The 17263-nt window shown below is 38.9% G+C and overlaps 1 protein-coding gene across 3 annotated transcripts in view; it reads left to right on the forward strand.

Moving 5' to 3' along the window:
• Nucleotides 1-12284, forward strand: part of LOC105215872 (synaptotagmin-5) — a 145075-nt gene extending 132791 nt beyond the window's left edge. Inside the window, exons 1-9 of one of the 3 annotated variants that reach the window (XM_029042661.2) lie at nucleotides 7847-8339; nucleotides 8413-8631; nucleotides 8697-8783; nucleotides 8847-8997; nucleotides 9064-9243; nucleotides 9305-9585; nucleotides 9648-9797; nucleotides 9868-10008; nucleotides 12097-12284. In XM_029042661.2, the coding sequence (XP_028898494.1) occupies nucleotides 8064-8339; nucleotides 8413-8631; nucleotides 8697-8783; nucleotides 8847-8997; nucleotides 9064-9243; nucleotides 9305-9585; nucleotides 9648-9797; nucleotides 9868-10008; nucleotides 12097-12243 (1632 nt within the window). In that variant the 5' untranslated portion in view covers nucleotides 7847-8063 and the 3' untranslated portion in view covers nucleotides 12244-12284. Of the gene's footprint in view, nucleotides 1-7846; nucleotides 8340-8412; nucleotides 8632-8696; nucleotides 8784-8846; nucleotides 9244-9304; nucleotides 9586-9647; nucleotides 9798-9867; nucleotides 10009-12096 lie in introns of those variants that run through there. The other 2 variants (XM_029042660.2, XM_054229158.1) reach the window with 2 other exon arrangements.
• Nucleotides 12285-17263: the final 4979 nt, after the last annotated feature.

Below are 17263 nucleotides of genomic sequence, written 5' to 3' on the forward strand. Positions count from 1 at the left end.
AGTCTTTTGATCTGTCAAAAAAGGCTATTGTAAAAAGGACATCTGCTTGGATCACCCGATATTTCTTTCTGCTGTCCCCTACTTCCTTCTTTACCATAGGGATATGAAGATTTTTGTGGAACCCGTAATTGCTCTAAGCATTTTTGATTAAAACCTTGGTTAATGGTTAATGTTTGCTAAAAGGCTGGTGAATTAACTGACGCCCTTTAAAATGACTGGAATTGGATGTAAATATTAAGTACAACAAAATTTCAATTAACATGTATGTACATACATATGTATATGTAGGTATGCCCTATATGACATTTGTAAACCATGTCGCATAGAAACCCGCATTCTAATAATTTTCTCGTTTACAATCTCCCATTTATTTTGAATTTTCCAAGATACTAAATGGCTATATAACTTAAAGAGGTTTATCATTAAGTAAGAGCATGCAAATTGCTATTGGTATCTAACCTCACCCCCTCGAAAGCTCCAATTCTCTCCTCTAACAATTTGTTGCCGTTTGGTATAAACAAATTCCTCATTAACATAAGAACTGAGTTGCTTATTTAAATTTTAAGCATCACTGGACCCTCAACAATATATACGAGTATGTACATATGTACATGTATGTATGTATATGTACATACCTAGATAGACATCTATATGAGCATCATTTTTCCATCAGTGCACATAATTTGTTTTCTCTGGTGCAAAAGTTGACATATTCATATGGAAAGAGTAAATCATTTGTCTGTTTAAATTCGAAAATTCACTTTATATAAACATCAAAACAAATTTGCATTAATATAAAGTTTTCTTTAAATACCACACAGTATGTCTTCATAAAATGCATCAACAGTTAGCAACTAGAATTTGTTAGACCTTTAAATTTTTTAGAATAAATGAGATCTATTAAATAGTGTTTTTGCAGCAGGTGGGTATTATATTACACCAATCACTCCAGGTTTTATGAAACAATTTCGATATAGTATTTAACAGTGATTTTGAGTAAATTTCAAATAAATTTATTAAAAAAGACAAATATGTATCTGACTGACCAAAAATACCAACAATAGAGAGTTTATGTTTTATGTACAGCTTACAACATATGTATCTGGTAGTGCGAACGAGAAATATTTATTAAGAGAAAAATATCATTGCCAATAGCAACCCTGATTAATCTCCAACCCTCAATTATATTATTTGTTTTTGAATCGCTATTATTAGCATCCCGCATTGATTATCCACTATTTTTACAACAAAATCTGAATTATTTTCCCAAAAATCTGTATAGTTTTAAATACGCGAAGTAACCCCTGGATGAGTGACAGTTTATCTTCATAGAGAAGAGGCGTGACTGTGTGATGCACTTAGCTATTAATGGTCACGGATATGTGTCCAAATTAAGGCGATATTTATTTATGTGTGTATGTATGTATGTATATAATGACAATATTGTTGAAATCTAAAATAATTACGAAGTAAAATATAATTAGGAAATTATGTGCTTATAGACAACTGCATATAAATACAGCGTATAGTTCATAGTTCTGGTATAGATGTGTGTACATTCTTGTACGTATGATTACGGATGATCAAAATTTTGTTCATTAAAAGAAACAATTTGTTTAAAAATTATGGTGTATTTTTATAATTGGTCTAAAACTTTTTTGATCAAATCAATATTTTGACAATTTTATCGTAGGCAAGGGTGATCCAAGTAGACGTACTTTTTTCAATCGCCTTTTTTCGGCAGATTACGTGTGATTACGCGTGTCAAGCTGTCATGTTATTTTGGTTCAGCATTGCTAGTCATTTCATCATAGAAAGACTTACGTCTAAACAACGTTTATAAATTGTTCAACTTTATTTCGTAAATTTACGTTCTGTAAAAAATGTGTAATCGGCCTACTGAGCGTACCAAAATATAGCAGCCATAGCTGAGAATGTACACGAAGACCGTTGAGTGTCGATTCGGCGACTTTGCAGCAACTCGGACTGACGTGTGGAATAATTTGGTGCATTTTATGTCGAAATCTTAAATTGAAAGCGTACAAAATACAGCTTGTGCAAGTATTGAAGCCGCTCGACCTTCCCAAACGGCATCGCGTCGATCTATGGGTTCTTGAAAAGCTCCGTTTTCGAACAAAATTCTGTTCAGCAATGAGGTCCATTTCTGGCTCAATGGGTATGTAAACAAGAAAAATTGCCGCATTTGGGACGACGGGCAACCTGAAGACATTCCAGAGCTGTCATTTTATGCAGAAAAAACACCGGTTTTGTGGGATCATCGGTCCGTATTTCTTCAAAAATGCTGCAGGTGAGAACGTAACCGTAAATGGCGACCGTTGCCACGCCATGTTAACCGACTACTTGATGCCTGAAATTGAAGGCCATGATCTCGGCGACATTTGGTTTCAACAAGACGGCGCTGCTTCCCACACAATCAATCAATTAATTTATTGAGAGAACACTTCGGTGAGCAGGTAATTTCACGTTCAGGGCTGGTCGATTGATCACCAAGATCGTATGAAATCACTCCATTAGACTTTCCCCTGTGTGGAAATGTAAAGTCTAAAGTCTATGGGGACAATCCCGCTTCGATTCAGGTCTTTGAGAAAAACATCACGCGTGTCATTCGCCAGTTATCAGTCGAAAAGCTCGAACGAGTCATCGAAAATTGGACTCACAGGATGGACCATCTGAGATGTAGCCAAGACCAACATTTGAAAGAGATAATCTTTTAAAATAAATGCCGAAGAATTCGTTTCGAATGATAATAAACATTCCCCATCAAATTTTTTTATTTTGATTTTTAAGAAGAGAACCTCGAATTGGATCACCAAAATCCTATTATTACATTCAATTCCTTGGGAAATTCTATGAATTCCGAATTCAGTCTAATATTCAACACTATTCAAGAACATATTCAATTGGCAAACACTTCTAGAGTTAAAGTATGGTAAACACATTTTGTATTCATTCCTATTTCATTGCTACTATACATTTACTAAAGTCCCCAATGTGCATCCCAACGGCCTTGTCATATTGTCTGTGCAACAGTCAGGTATACAATTTTCCAAAACATTAAACAAATGCAAAAAGCGTATAAAATGTCACTTTTTTGAAGATTTTTCCTATAAATAAAAATTAATTTCGTAACAGTTACGCCTCTTGCGAAATCCTGGTTGCAGTAAGCCCCTTCCCAGCCACCACTTCGCCTGGTGCGGCTATGATTTTCGCACTAGAATACAATTCGAAAATGAGCGAATACAAAAAGGACCAACAAGGCATTTACCATCTATTAAATAAATTAAATCTAAACGACAAATTGGTGGCAAATGAGGTGAGGCATAAAAGCGCGTGGAACGAATGATCGGCAAGCAAAAACATAAAATGGGTGAGCGGCGCTGAAAATGCCAACGCTGTGACGGGCCGGGTGTTTCAAGCAGCGATTCGTGCAGTGGTGCAGCAAACCAACCCTCACTATTGCACTAAACTTGAGTGGTGTGTGTCTCTTTTGACAAGTACCCATTTGAGTGGTGCAGTTATTTGTTTTTGGTTTGTGGGTTGTTGCTGTAATATTTAATGCAACAACTTAGCACCTTCGCCCAGCATACACCCTAGCATGTAGACAAAAGAGTCTTCGCTCTCTCCCTACGTAAAAGTTGCTCTATGCATTTTTCGCATACATTTCTATGTGTGGCTTTGAGTGCATCTCTCTCACTGCATTGTCATTGTACATTGCACAAACTGTGTTTCACTTTTTTGTGTCCATTAGAAGTATTTATATTTTATTTGCTCTAATGCGACACTCGAAACTCTACAGGGAAATCAAATGAAAATTTATTGTCAACCACTTTTAACTGACAACTGGAAGTAATTGCGTAAGTGAACGGTATTCGATTGTCCCCTTCTGCATTCCTCTCTTTCCCTCAAACTATCACTTTGTTTTTTTTTTCAGTTGTACTGAGATATTGTAAATACTTTTAATTTAGCGTTAAATTTCAATCTATACTTAGTGCAAGGGTCCCATAGTGGGATTCTTGTAAAAAAAATATTGTTTCCGAACAGATTTGTACTTGATTTCACACAGATAATTATTCAAGTATTTAAATCCTAACCATCGATATTAAAATATGTGCGTGACAGAAAGTGTGATTTTCATGTTACTATTTTTAAAGGGCAATAGTAGTAGATATGTTCTTAAAGTTCCAATCATTTTTGAAATAGATGTCTTAAATAATTTAATTACATTAAAAAATTCGTTTAAATATGGGCTAGTATCATATATGTAATTCCCTCATGCTTCCTTAAAAATTGTGCAAAATATATACATATATCTGCCCTTAACAAAGATTTTCAACTTATCTCTAAAACAAGGTATTTTCCCGTCAATGTGGTAAAACTCTTTTATAATAGGCAGGAGAATAGCAGAAATGTCAGCTATAACCAAACTTTTTGTTCTTCTCTAATTTTCTCTTCTTTAATTTTCTCAGCATGGATTTTGTAAAGGGGGATCTACATTAACAAATTTACTTGAATTTGTAAACCATGCGTCCATTGGTTTTAGGGACAATAAGAATACTGTTTTTATTTATACAGACTTTAGTAAAGCAGTCGATAGAGTAAACTACTCAATTGCAAAAAATGGATCTTCTTGGTTTTCAACCAAGACTTCTTCAATGGGTATCTACATATTTTACAGTTCCAGGACATAACACATTATATTTAATGGCACTTTTTCACCGGGTAGTCATCTTGGTCCGATTCTGTTCTTATTGTTTATTAATGATAATAATTATTATTAAAAAAATTTGTTATAACGTTAGAATTTTGATTGAATTTTTTTTTTTTTAATTTTTGATTCGTATATTACTAAAATTCTTTTGACAACAGCGGTCAGGCCACACCACAGAATTATAGCATGGATAAAGAGATGGACAACTCTCATATCATTGAAAGTGACAGCGCAATATCTAACGTCAAAACCTCCTCGAATTTGACAGTTGACTGGATTGAGGTGGTTTCTCTGATGTGGAATCATAGTTACCATACATATTATGATAATCTAGAGTCCATGGAAATGATGTATATTACCGGGCCGGCCTCAGTAGAATGCTCAAAAATATTATACTATAACTCAAGCATCACTAAAGATATAAAGGATATTTCAAGAACACCCACCACAAATCCACTTTTGAACAAAATATCTTAATAAAACTAATTGCACTGAGTGCAACATATGATAACATAATGTGATTTGGTACATAATATGAGTACAATCTGGAATCTACATCGCCTGATACCTCAATAGAGAATATATCGATATAAGTGGACCGATTTTCTGTCGGCATGTTTAATATCTCTATATTCGCGAAGTTTTCGAGAATTTGGGGGCTAAAATGTGTTTATGTCTCAACAGACTCAATTATTTAAATATCTTCAATCCAATTGCAAAGATTATGCACAGCTTTGTAGTTGCAACGCACCATATAATTATATATACTTAGCATAGCATTCGACATAACATTAGCATATCATATTAACGACATAATATATAAGTAGATACGTATAATAATGTATGGATATTTTGTGACGCTTCGAGTGGTCCTTTATACTCGAGTTCGAAATAATTAATGTCATTGAAGGCATAGCCAAATCTCTGCTGACTATGCAGGCACACACACATATACACATCTGTATATAGCGTATTGTTTGCCATGTTAATTAATCCACTCAAATGACGCCAACACATCCTCGAATTTTACCCGGTTATCTATGTCGACCATACACGTAGCTGCGACATGTCGTCTATTTGTCTATTTGTTCGTATATTTGTCGCAAATAGAGTAGGGCTAGAGTAGGGAAGCACAGCAATGCCGGCTTTAAATTTACCTTCGATAATCCTCTGCTAATCCCCCTGCAATGTGATACACAAATGACGTATGCACACATTTTGTCGCACGCCGCGTGGCGATCGCACTCCTTCAACGGCTTGACACGGAGGTGTTCGCACGCAAAACCACTATTCCGGAATGAGGCTAATTAATGCTTTCAGTCTGCATGTATGTATATATGTATGTATCTATTGGTTCCTACACAGCGCAAAGTCTGTGCATGTCTGTCAAATGGAAATTTCGCACTGACCAGTCTTAACGAGTTTGTGGCCAAATGAAAACCAAGGCCGCGAGGTCTTACATGCATGACTATACATATACTCGCATATTAGGGTTGTGTTTTTGATTGATTTAAAAACTTTTACTAACTGAAATATGGGGTCATATGTAGAAGTTCACCCAAGTGAGGAAAGTTTCTGATTGCCATTCACTTGGGAGTGGCCAGGAACAATTCTTTTGTAAATGACTCAAGCAGATCACGACTTCCGGTTTTAAACCAAGTATCCTGGGTAGCCAACAGGCATCCGTTTGAAAGCGAGCTAAAGTGAGTAAAGCGAAGCCCCGCCTCTGCGGTTGTGCGTAGTGTTTGGGACCCACCAGCATCAGTTTCTTTGTAGAATATGGTCGGAAGAAAGCATGCCTGACGATTGGAATCTCAGTATGCTCTGCCCAATCCATAAAAAAGGAGACCCCACAATCTGCTCAAATTACCGTGGGATAAGCCTCCTCAACTTTGCATACAAGGTCCTATCGAACGTATTGTGTGAAAGACTAAAGCCCACCGTGAATTTGTTATCCCCTCAAAACTTATACGGCTATGTAAACTGACGTTGAGCAACACCAAAAGCTCCGTCAGGATCGGGAAGGACCTCTCCGAGCCGTTCGATACCAAACGAGGTTTCAGACAGGGTGACTCACTATCAAGCGACTTCTTCAAGCTATTGCTGGAAAAAATAATACTAGCTGCAGAGTGTACAGCTGCTGGTGTACGCCGATGGTATTGACAACATCGGCAGCTATAACCACTCCCTTTGTTCTGCTTTTTCCAGACTTTATAAGGAAGCGAAGCGTATGGGTCTGGTGTTGAATGAGGACAAGACGAAAAATCTCCTGTCATCAAGCAAACAGTCAGCGCACTCGCGTTTTGGCTCACACGTCACTGTTGACAGTCATAACTTTGAAGTTGTAGATAATTTCCTAAACCTAGGAACCAGCATGAACACCGATAATAATGTCAGCCGTGAAATCCAACGCAGAATCACTCTTACCAACAGGTACTGCTTTGGACTGAGTTGGCAATTAAAAGTAAAGTCCTCTCTCGACGAACCAAAATTAAACTCTACAAATCGCTATGAACTCTTTATCTTGACTAGGTATTTAGCGAGTTTATTACAACTTTATACAGTTCATAGATTTTTATAAAAGGCATTATAAGAACTGATTAGCATTTACGCCTAGATCTTAAGATTTCGTTTCACCAAGACTACGCCACTACCCACATATCGCATCAAACAATGAATTTATTGAGAAAACACATATATGCGGACAATCCCACTTAGATTCAGGCCTTGGAGCAAAACATCATGCGTGTCATTCGCCAGTGACCAGTCGAAATGCTCGAACGAGTCATCTAAAATTGGACTCAAAGGATGGACCACCTAAAACGTAGATATTCTTAAAAATATAAATGTCAAAAAATGTTCTTTTGAATGATAATAAACATTCCCCTATTAAATTTGAATTTTCTGGGTATTTTTTTTGTCTTTAAAAAAGAACCTCGCTATGGATCACCCTTTATATATGTAGGTAGAACTCCAATCATATTGCGTAAATTGGGGTGGAGTTGTAATGATTTATCTTAACGGAATCTCAAACAGACCGATGGCTTTAGGTACTTTAAATGAACTTCGATTATTTCATATTGTATTGTACACATATTTTCGTTCTTTATAAATGGACAGCCTTAATAGAGAAGTTTATATAAATTAATTTCATCTGTAAAAAAACACAGTGTTTTGAACTAAATAGAAATCTAGTATTATTATCCACGTGAAAATGTTGCTGCTAAATTAAGAGAGTGCCAAAAAACTAGCAAATCAAAAAGTGACAATTCCTACTGAACAAATTTAATATTCATTGCCAACAAAAATATCCGCCATCAGCCTATTCGAGAAAATGAGCGGTCTCGGACCCGCCGCATGCTGGCTTGCCCACAAACGTATTGAATCGTGGTCACGTATGGCCAAGGAGCGTGTAGGTGCCGTGCGCCGCGTAACTCTCGATCGCAATTCGGAAGATAATAACGGAGCGACGACATCTACTTCTTCGACACCACCACCACCGCCAATGACGCCACCTCCGTCCGCTTCGTCGGTGACATCGACTACGAGTGGTATTGGCAGTGGTGCGGGCAGCGTCAGCGATAGTTGTGATTTGCCAACGGACTCTGAGGTCTCAACACACACGACTCTTATAAATAACTTTTATATCATATTAGATACTTACTTTTGCTCTCATTTTGTAGGAAGTTAACGTGGTTAAAGAGACCCAACCCATACAACCGCCAGCGACTTTTGGCGGTTCAGCGCATATTGTAAATGCAGACGTGTTGCGTGGACCTGCAGAGGTACTCCACAGTCCGTTACACTTACATCATCAGAGTCGCTCTTTTCCACCGCGTCTACAGCGCACACCATCTATTTCCAGTCAGTCGAGTATTGACAGCGCGCCATCCAGACATTCAGTAAGTAACAATATGTTTATTTCCTACTGGTTATCAAGCTAATTATGTTTCGTTATCTCTTCCAGGGACACCGTGGCTCTTCGCCTCAGATTCGTACATTTGGACCCGATGGTCGAAGTTCTCTACCCGCCGACCCAGGCTTTCCTCATCATGTAGGTCTAATTTGCATTTCCTTCCAGTTCAAGTTGTATGGTAAATTGTAATTTTCTTCATAGTTGGCACGCTCACCAAGTCCAATGCGCACCATTTCGTTGGATGCCCGTTGCGGTAGCCCCGCTTCGACTGATGTCAGTGACTTGCGTACGCCCAGTCCATCACAGAGTAGCCTCGCCTCAATAGCCGGTGGTTCGGTGGTCTCGAATATAAGTATGAACTCTGCAAAAGTAGGTCGCTGCCTTTCCCCACTACTAATACCGCCACGTACACCTGCAGGTGTGGACCCTGCCATTGGACCGGCATCACCGCTGGGCGCTTTGCAGCCAGATTTATATCGTGTACCGGATGGTCCAATATATTTGACAGCACCTGAATCCAGTCCAGCCTTAGGACGTTTGCATTTGCGTGTAAAATATGACTATCACCTTTTCGATTTGACCGTGCACCTGATTGAAGGTGTGTATGACTTTTACTTTTGAATACAATTGATACAGTTTTGTTTATTTTTCCCATGCAGCTCACAACCTTTGCCCAATTGAGGAGGGTGGCTTTCGCGATCCCTATGTACGCCTAATGCTTGAACCTGAGGTAGACAATCGAAAACGCCAAACACACATACATCGCGGAGAATCAAATCCTTACTTTGATCAACATTTCAAATTCCCCGTTTCACGCGATCAACTACAAGGCAAAGAACTCAAATTACAGGTGCTCGACTATGATCGCTACTCCCACAATGATATAATCGGAGAAGTACGTATCTCTGTCGATGAGCTGGATCTTTCAAAATCCGTGGAGGTGAAATTATATTGAGTTTTGGTGAAGTTTAAAAAGTTTTAATAAGTATTTCATTACTTTAGATTTGGGGAGATTTATTACGTGTAAAAAAACCACAAGAGAATCGACCGGAGCTCTTATGTTCACTGAATTATTTGCCTCAGGCCGAACGACTGACAGTTGTCATCATGAAAGCAAAGAACTTGGACACAATACAAGAACCATATGTAAAGGTAAAATGGTTCTCAAGATACCATTTAAATATAGATTAAATTTAATTGGTTTCTGCGTGGTTTTCTTTAGATTTATCTAATTCAAAATGGTAAACGTGTAAAAAAGAAGAAGACTAGCATTAGCAAATCTGATGATCCCGCCAATCCAATCTGGAACGAAGCGTTCACATTTAATCTGCAATCTGCCTATCTGCACAATGCAGCAGTAGAGGTGAGTATGTTAAGACTCTTTGAAACTGATTTTCGTCATAGTCATCCTGATACCTTTTTGGCCCATACAACTAAATCACCGAACAAAACTATTAACTACCTATGCAACATGTTGCGAGTTTAATCCCTCCAAATAGCAACATCAACATCAGTATTTAAAGGCATTTAAGCCAATCCAAAAGAGTTTCTGAGTCGATTCGTTACTGAACGAAAGCATACGCTGGTACAAATCAGATACCAAGGAGCATTCGAAAGAAAGCGGAGGCTGTCCTATAGAGCTAGGAACTAATTCAGAACTCTCGAATACTGTCTATCTCCTTTTTGTTGGTGTCCGTAATTTTCAATTTGTTTATGATATTCCAAACATAATAGAAGAACTTGAAAGTTACTTTAATATTTTGAACCATGATTTTCTTAAAAAGTCGCACCTTTTCAATGTTGACAATCTGGAATTCAGAAAACACGAATTTGAATGATTAAAAATTCATGTATGCACATTAGGGTGGCCCTTATTTTCCAAAGTATTCCGATTCTCGATCGCTCCCCCTAGAAATATGCGAATAGCCCAAAAACTAGTATATACAAAATTTTGGGTCAATCAAAAAAGGTTTAGAGGTTGCGCAAGGAGCTTGAAATCCTAAAAAATTAAGAATTTTTGCCATTTTTATGTCTCCATATTTCAAAGTCACACTATCTGGTTTCCATAACGTAATAAGATCTGCATTTTATTACCTTTCCAAAATTACCACAATCTTAAAAATCGGTCGATTGACAAGCGTCACATGCTCGTGATATACCGTTATAACGGTTCTAATGTTATTCTTATTATCTTATTACGGTATGGAAAACCAGTAAGGGATAGTGTGACTTTGAAATATGGAAGTCTGAGACATAAAAATGGCAAAAATTCTTTTTTTTCAGGATTTCAAGCTCCTTGCGCAACCTCTAAACCTTTTTTGATTGACCCAAAACTTTGTATATACTAGTTTTAAGGCTATTCGCATATTTCTAGGGGGTGCGATCGAGAATCCAGAAACTTTTTTTATCCTCCATACAACTAAGGGCCACCCTAATGCACATATGCAATTGACGTCAATTGAAAATTCCAAGAGAAACCAGGTCGCTTTCCACCTGACCTTTCCAACGGAGTGGAAGTCGTCCTTTACCTCTGCTTCCTCCGGCGATTACTTTACCGAACACTCTCAAAGCTAGAAAGCTTTCATCCTTTCGAACAACATGACCTAGCCAGCGCAGCCGCTGTCTTTTCATTCGCTGGACTATGTCAATTTCGCCATATAACTCGTACAGCTCATCGTTCCATCGTCTGGGGTATTGGTCATTTGCAATGTTCAAAGCACTGAAATCTTTCGCAAAACCTTTGTCCCGAAAACTCCTAGTGCTGTCTCATCAGACGTCGTCATTGTACACGCTTCTGCACCATACATCAGGACGGGAACAATGAGCGACTTGTAAAGTTTGGTTTTAGTTCGTCGAGAGAGGACTTTACATTTCAATTGCCAACTCAGTCCAAGATAGCACCTGTTGGCAAGAGTGATTCTGCGTTGGATTTCTAGGCTGACATTATTGGTGTTGTTGTTGCTGTTTCCAAGATAGACGAAGTTATCTACAACTTTAAAATTATGATAAGACATTGACCGGGAACCTCAATTTTTGCTACCGGAGATAATAGAAATCGACTTCAGCAAAGTGAATAATTGATATTTTGATCAACATCCTTCGGCAGATTAATCGATTTGTGAGAATTTCACTAAAATATTTCCAAGAATTCATTTCAATAAGGATATTGAATAGAATTTAACTCAGTTCGGTTACATGTATGCAAACTTGAAACCACTTACGAAATAACGTTGTTATTCATGAAACATGTATTAATTAGTATGTAGACTAACACACAACTGGAGTTTAGTTCACATTAAGTTGAAGGCTCTGATGCGTTCAAATTGAACTAAAATCGGCTGCAGTAATATCCTTAAAACATTCATAAATCATGTGTTTCTCAAATATTAATTTTAAAATTATATAAGTACTTATGTCTAAATTTATGTATATTTATATTTAATTATTGCAGATATACGTAGTTGGATCCGGTGGTGAGGCCACAGAGATTGGCAGTTGCGGTCTAGGGCCGCAAGAAATCGGTACTGGCTGCCAGCACTGGCATGACATGATAAATAATGCGCGCAAACCGACAGCAATGTGGCACTTTATACGCTAAGGTGTATGTACACTCCTTAAATGCATGTATTTATGTACATATACGAGTATGTATATATATATATATATATATATATATATATATATATATATATAAATAAACACATACTATACATATGTATTTTATATATTTAAGTATTTATAAATGCAAACATTCGAACACGGGTGCATGTGTACATAAGAATGGCTAGAGTAAGCACTTATGAATTTGAAAAATGGCTGCATTTTATATAATTTAAAATATTAAATAAATTAATTTAAATTGCTACTAAATATTTTAAAGTAAAGGTAAACTAAAAAACTGTAAAATACAAACAAGAGTTGGTTTGTATGTAAAATGTAATGATTACCTTTAAATAATTATGTATACAAGTTCGTAGTAATCAAATACGCCCACACTGAGAAGCATTTTAATGGATATAGTACATACTTGCCATACTATTTGATTTACTTTAATATGTAATATAAAGAATTACTATTCATACCTACATATACATTACTGTAAAACTTAAACAAGAAATGCTTTGATAAGAGCTTTGCTAGGATTATTATATGTATTGTACATGGTTATAAGAACATAAAACAAATCGAAAAACTTAAATCTTACTGAATGGATAATAAATACGATTACAAACTATTATAGTTAAACAGATAAAAATAACTTTCTGACATATGCAAGAAGAACTATAGAACTAAATTTATTTAAAAAATAATTATTTATTCCAATTTTAATTTTTATTATAGAAATTCTTACACTTGTCAAAGCACATACCTCTTACAATTTATTCATTCCAAATTATTTATTTTTTAATATTATTAAGGTAATACACAATTCGACCTATATATTCGCGACAAAGCCCACTGAATCAAGAAAATCAATGGGGTAATTCCTGGGATAATTTCTGTTTTCCACTAACTGTGGTCCATGTTCGGTATCTAAAGTCAAAACTTGGTAGCATTGAAGATAGCGTCGATACCACTTTAATGAGGAATCATTATATTACTATGAAAAGCCATTCAGACATGGCTGGGGTATGGAGAAAATTCAAAATTATCACAATGTCTCGACAGGTCCCTGAAAGATACTAACGATAATACCAGGCTTTTCAGCTGAGCTCTACTGTCTGGTGTTTCAGACAAACATTACCCGTCAATTCACATGCGATATATAGTAAAATGCAATTGTATAAAGATACACAATATACATACATATTTGGCTAACAAAGATGAATTAATAAAAAGTATCTACCGAGATCCCTCTTCAGCTCTCGGTATCTATCCCATCCCGCACGTGTTGTGGTCGTTTGCAATGTTGCGAGGTAGGCAGTCTGTTTTCTCTCCGCTGCGAGACGGCACTCCTCATCGTACCAGCTTGTTTTTTGTCGTTGCCGAAAACCAATTGTTTCGGCTGCAGCGGTACGCAGTGAGTTTGAGATGACGTTCCACAGTTCCCTTATACCGAGATGCTGATGAGTGCTCTCAGAGAGCAGGAGTGCAAGTCGAGTAGAGTATTTCGTGGCTGTCTGTTGCGATTGCAGCTTTTCGACGTCGAACCTTCCTTGTGTTTGTTGACGGGCATTCTTTGCTGCACAGAGGCGGGTGCGTATCTTCGCTGCGACCAGATAATGGTCCGAGTCTATATTTGGTCCTCGGAGCGTACGCACGTCTAAAACACAGGAGACATGTCTTCCGTCTATCACAACGTGATCGATTTGGTTCCGCGTGTTTCGATCAGGAGACAGCCAAGTAGCTTGATGTATTTTCTTATGCTGGAATCTGGTACTACAGACGACCATATTTCGGGCCCCAGCGAAGTCGATCAGCCTCAGGCCGTTTGGCGATGTTTCGTCATGGAGGCTGAATTTTCCGACTGTTGTGCCAAAGACACCTTCTTTACCCACCCTGGCGTTAAAATCACCAAGCACGACTTTTACATCGTGGCGGGGGCAGCGCTCATAGGTGCGTTCTAGGCGCTCATAGAAAGCATCTTTGGTCACATCGTCCTTCTCTTCCGTTGGGGCGTGGGCGCAAATCAGCGATATGTTGAAGAACCTCGCTTTGATGCGGATTGTGGCTAGACGTTCATCCACCGGGGTGAATGCCAGGACTCTGCGACGAAGTCTCTCTCCCACCACAAATCCAACACCAAATTTGCGCTCCTTTATATGGCCGCTGTAGTAGATGTCACAAGGACCCACCTTCTTCCGTCCTTGTCCCGTCCATCGCACTTCTTGGATGGCGGTGATGTCAGCCTTAAGTCGTATGAGGACATCAACCAGCTGGGCAGAGGCACCTTCCCAATTAAGGGTCCGGACATTCCAGGTGCATGCCCTTATATCATTATCCTTAAAACGTTTGCAGGGGTCGTCATCAAAAGGGGGGTGTCTCATCCGAGGCTTTCGTAGATTTTTCATTGGGGGGTGTTTTTATGTGGTGGGTCCCAAACCCTACGCACAACCGCATAAGCGGGCTTCGCCTTCTCACTTTAGCTCGCCTTCAAACGGATGTCTGTTGGCTACCCAGAGGATACTTGGTCTAAAACCGGAAGTCGTGAGCTGCTTGAACCATGTGGAGAAGAATCGTTTCTGGCCACTCCCAAGTGAGTGACAATCAAAAACTTTCCTCACTTGCGTGAACTTCTACACATGATCCCATCCACGTGCGGGATGGGATAGATACCGAGAGCTGAAGAGGGAAGCGAGACGCATTTGCAGACAAAAAAAGAAAGAGGCCGAAATGCGTGAGTACGAAGAGCTTGAGAAGCTGGCAGACAGAGGGAATGCTCGAAAATTTTATGAAAAAATGAAGCGACTTAACGAAGGTTTCAAGACCGGAGCATCCTCATGTAGAGACCAAGGTGGTAATCTGGTAACCGATGTCCAGGGCATACTGGGATTATGGAGGGAACACTTCTCCGACCTGCTGAATGGCAGTGAGAGTACAACACCAGGAGATGGCGAACCCGATCCCCCAATCGATGACGATGGAACAGATGTTCCATTACCCGACCATGAAGAAATTCGAATAGCAATTACCCGCTTGAAGAACAACAAAGCAGCGGGGGCCGATAGATTACCGGCAGAACTATTCAAATACGGCGGCGAAGAACTGATAAGGTGCATGCATCAGCTTCTTTGCAGAATATGGTCGGAAGAAAGCATGCCTGACGATTGGAATCTCAGTGTGCTCTGCCCAATCCATAAAAAGGGAGATCCCACAATCTGCGCCAATTACCGTGGGATCAGCCTCCTAAATATCGCATACAAGGTTCTATCGAGCGTATTGTGTGAAAGACTAAAGCCCACCGTCAACAAACTGATTGGACCTTATCAGTGTGGCTTTAGACCTGGAAAATCGACAACTGACCAGATATTCACCATGCGCCAAATCTTGGTAAAGACCCGAGAAAAGAGGATCGACACACACCACCTTTTTGTCGATTTTAAAGCTGCTTTCGACAGCACGAAAAGGAGTTGCCTTTACGCCGCGATGTCTGAATTTGGTATCCCCGCAAAACTAATACGGCTGTGTAAATTGACGTTGAGCAACACCAAAAGCTCCGTCATGATTGGGAAGGACCTCTCCGAGCCGTTCGATACCAAACGAGGTTTCAGACAAGGTGACTCACTATCGTGCGACTTCTTTAACCTGATGCTGGAAAAAATTATAAGAGCTGCAGAGCTAAACCGAGAAGGTACAATCTTCTACAAGAGTGTACAGCTCCTGGCGTACGCCGATGATATTGATATCATCGGAAGCAACAACCGCGCCGTTTGTTCTGCTTTTTCCCGCATGGATAAGGAGGCAAAGCGAATGGGTCTGGAGGTGAATGAGGACAAGACGAAATATCTCCTGTCATCAAACAAACAGTCGGCGCATTCGCGTCTTGGCTCCCACGTCACTGTTGACAGTCATAACTTCGAGGTCGTAGATAATTTCGTATACCTGGGAACCAGCATCAACAACACGAACAATGTCAGCCTCGAAATCCAGCGCAGAATAACTCTTGCCAACAGGTGCTACTTTGGACTGAGTAGGCAATTGAACAGTAAAGTCCTCTCTCGACGAACCAAAATCAAGCTCTACAAGTCGCTTATCATTCCCGTCCTGCTTTACGGTGCAGAAGCTTGGACGATGTCAACATCAGATGAGACGACACTAGGAGTTTTCGAGAGGAAAATTTTGCGCAAGATTTATGGTCCTCAGAACATTGGCAACGGCGAATACCGCAGACGATGGAACGATGAGCTGTACGAGTTATACGACGACATTGACATAGTTCAGCGAATAAAAAGACAGCGGCTACGCTGGCTAGGTCATGTTATCCGAATGGACGAAAACACTCCAGCCCTGAAAGTGTTCGATGCAGTACCCGCCGGAGGAAGCCGAGGAAGGGGAAGGCCTCCACTCCGTTGGAGGGACCAGGTGGAGAGCGACCTGGTTACACTTGGGATCTCCAACTGGCGCCGAACTGCGAAGGAGAGAGACAGGTGGCGCACTATCGTCGATTCGGCTATAACCGGCTAAACGGTTGCAACGCCAATCACATACATCTACCGAGATTTGTGATAAATAGGCGAACTATTTTTGCAACACAAATTAAGATATTACTGCAATCAATTACAAAATACAACATATAATGCCTAATAATGGCAATACATTCAAATCTATTGACAATGTTCTTCATCTTGAAGAAGTTGTCAACTTCTGAAGAGTTTTTAAATTCATTGGAACAACATTCTTAAAACCACTCGTTTGAGTATAAAATTTCAGAATGATTAACATATATACAACTTCATGTTTTTTTTTTTAATAGGGTAGCTAGTAGCTACCAGGGATAAAGGGATGTTCAACTTATTCCAGTGTGAGAGCGCCTCAAAATTTGCGGTTTTTATAACATTTTGCATTGTTACCAGATCAGACAAAATACAAATTTTTGGATATTTAAATTAAAATACCCAACATTTACTACGGTTAATAATTTTTATATACTTAACGATTAATAAAATAATAGCAATTTA

This window comes from Zeugodacus cucurbitae, chromosome 4 (genome assembly GCF_028554725.1).
Source record: "Zeugodacus cucurbitae isolate PBARC_wt_2022May chromosome 4, idZeuCucr1.2, whole genome shotgun sequence".
In the NCBI taxonomy this organism is placed as follows: Eukaryota; Metazoa; Arthropoda; class Insecta; order Diptera; family Tephritidae; genus Zeugodacus; species Zeugodacus cucurbitae.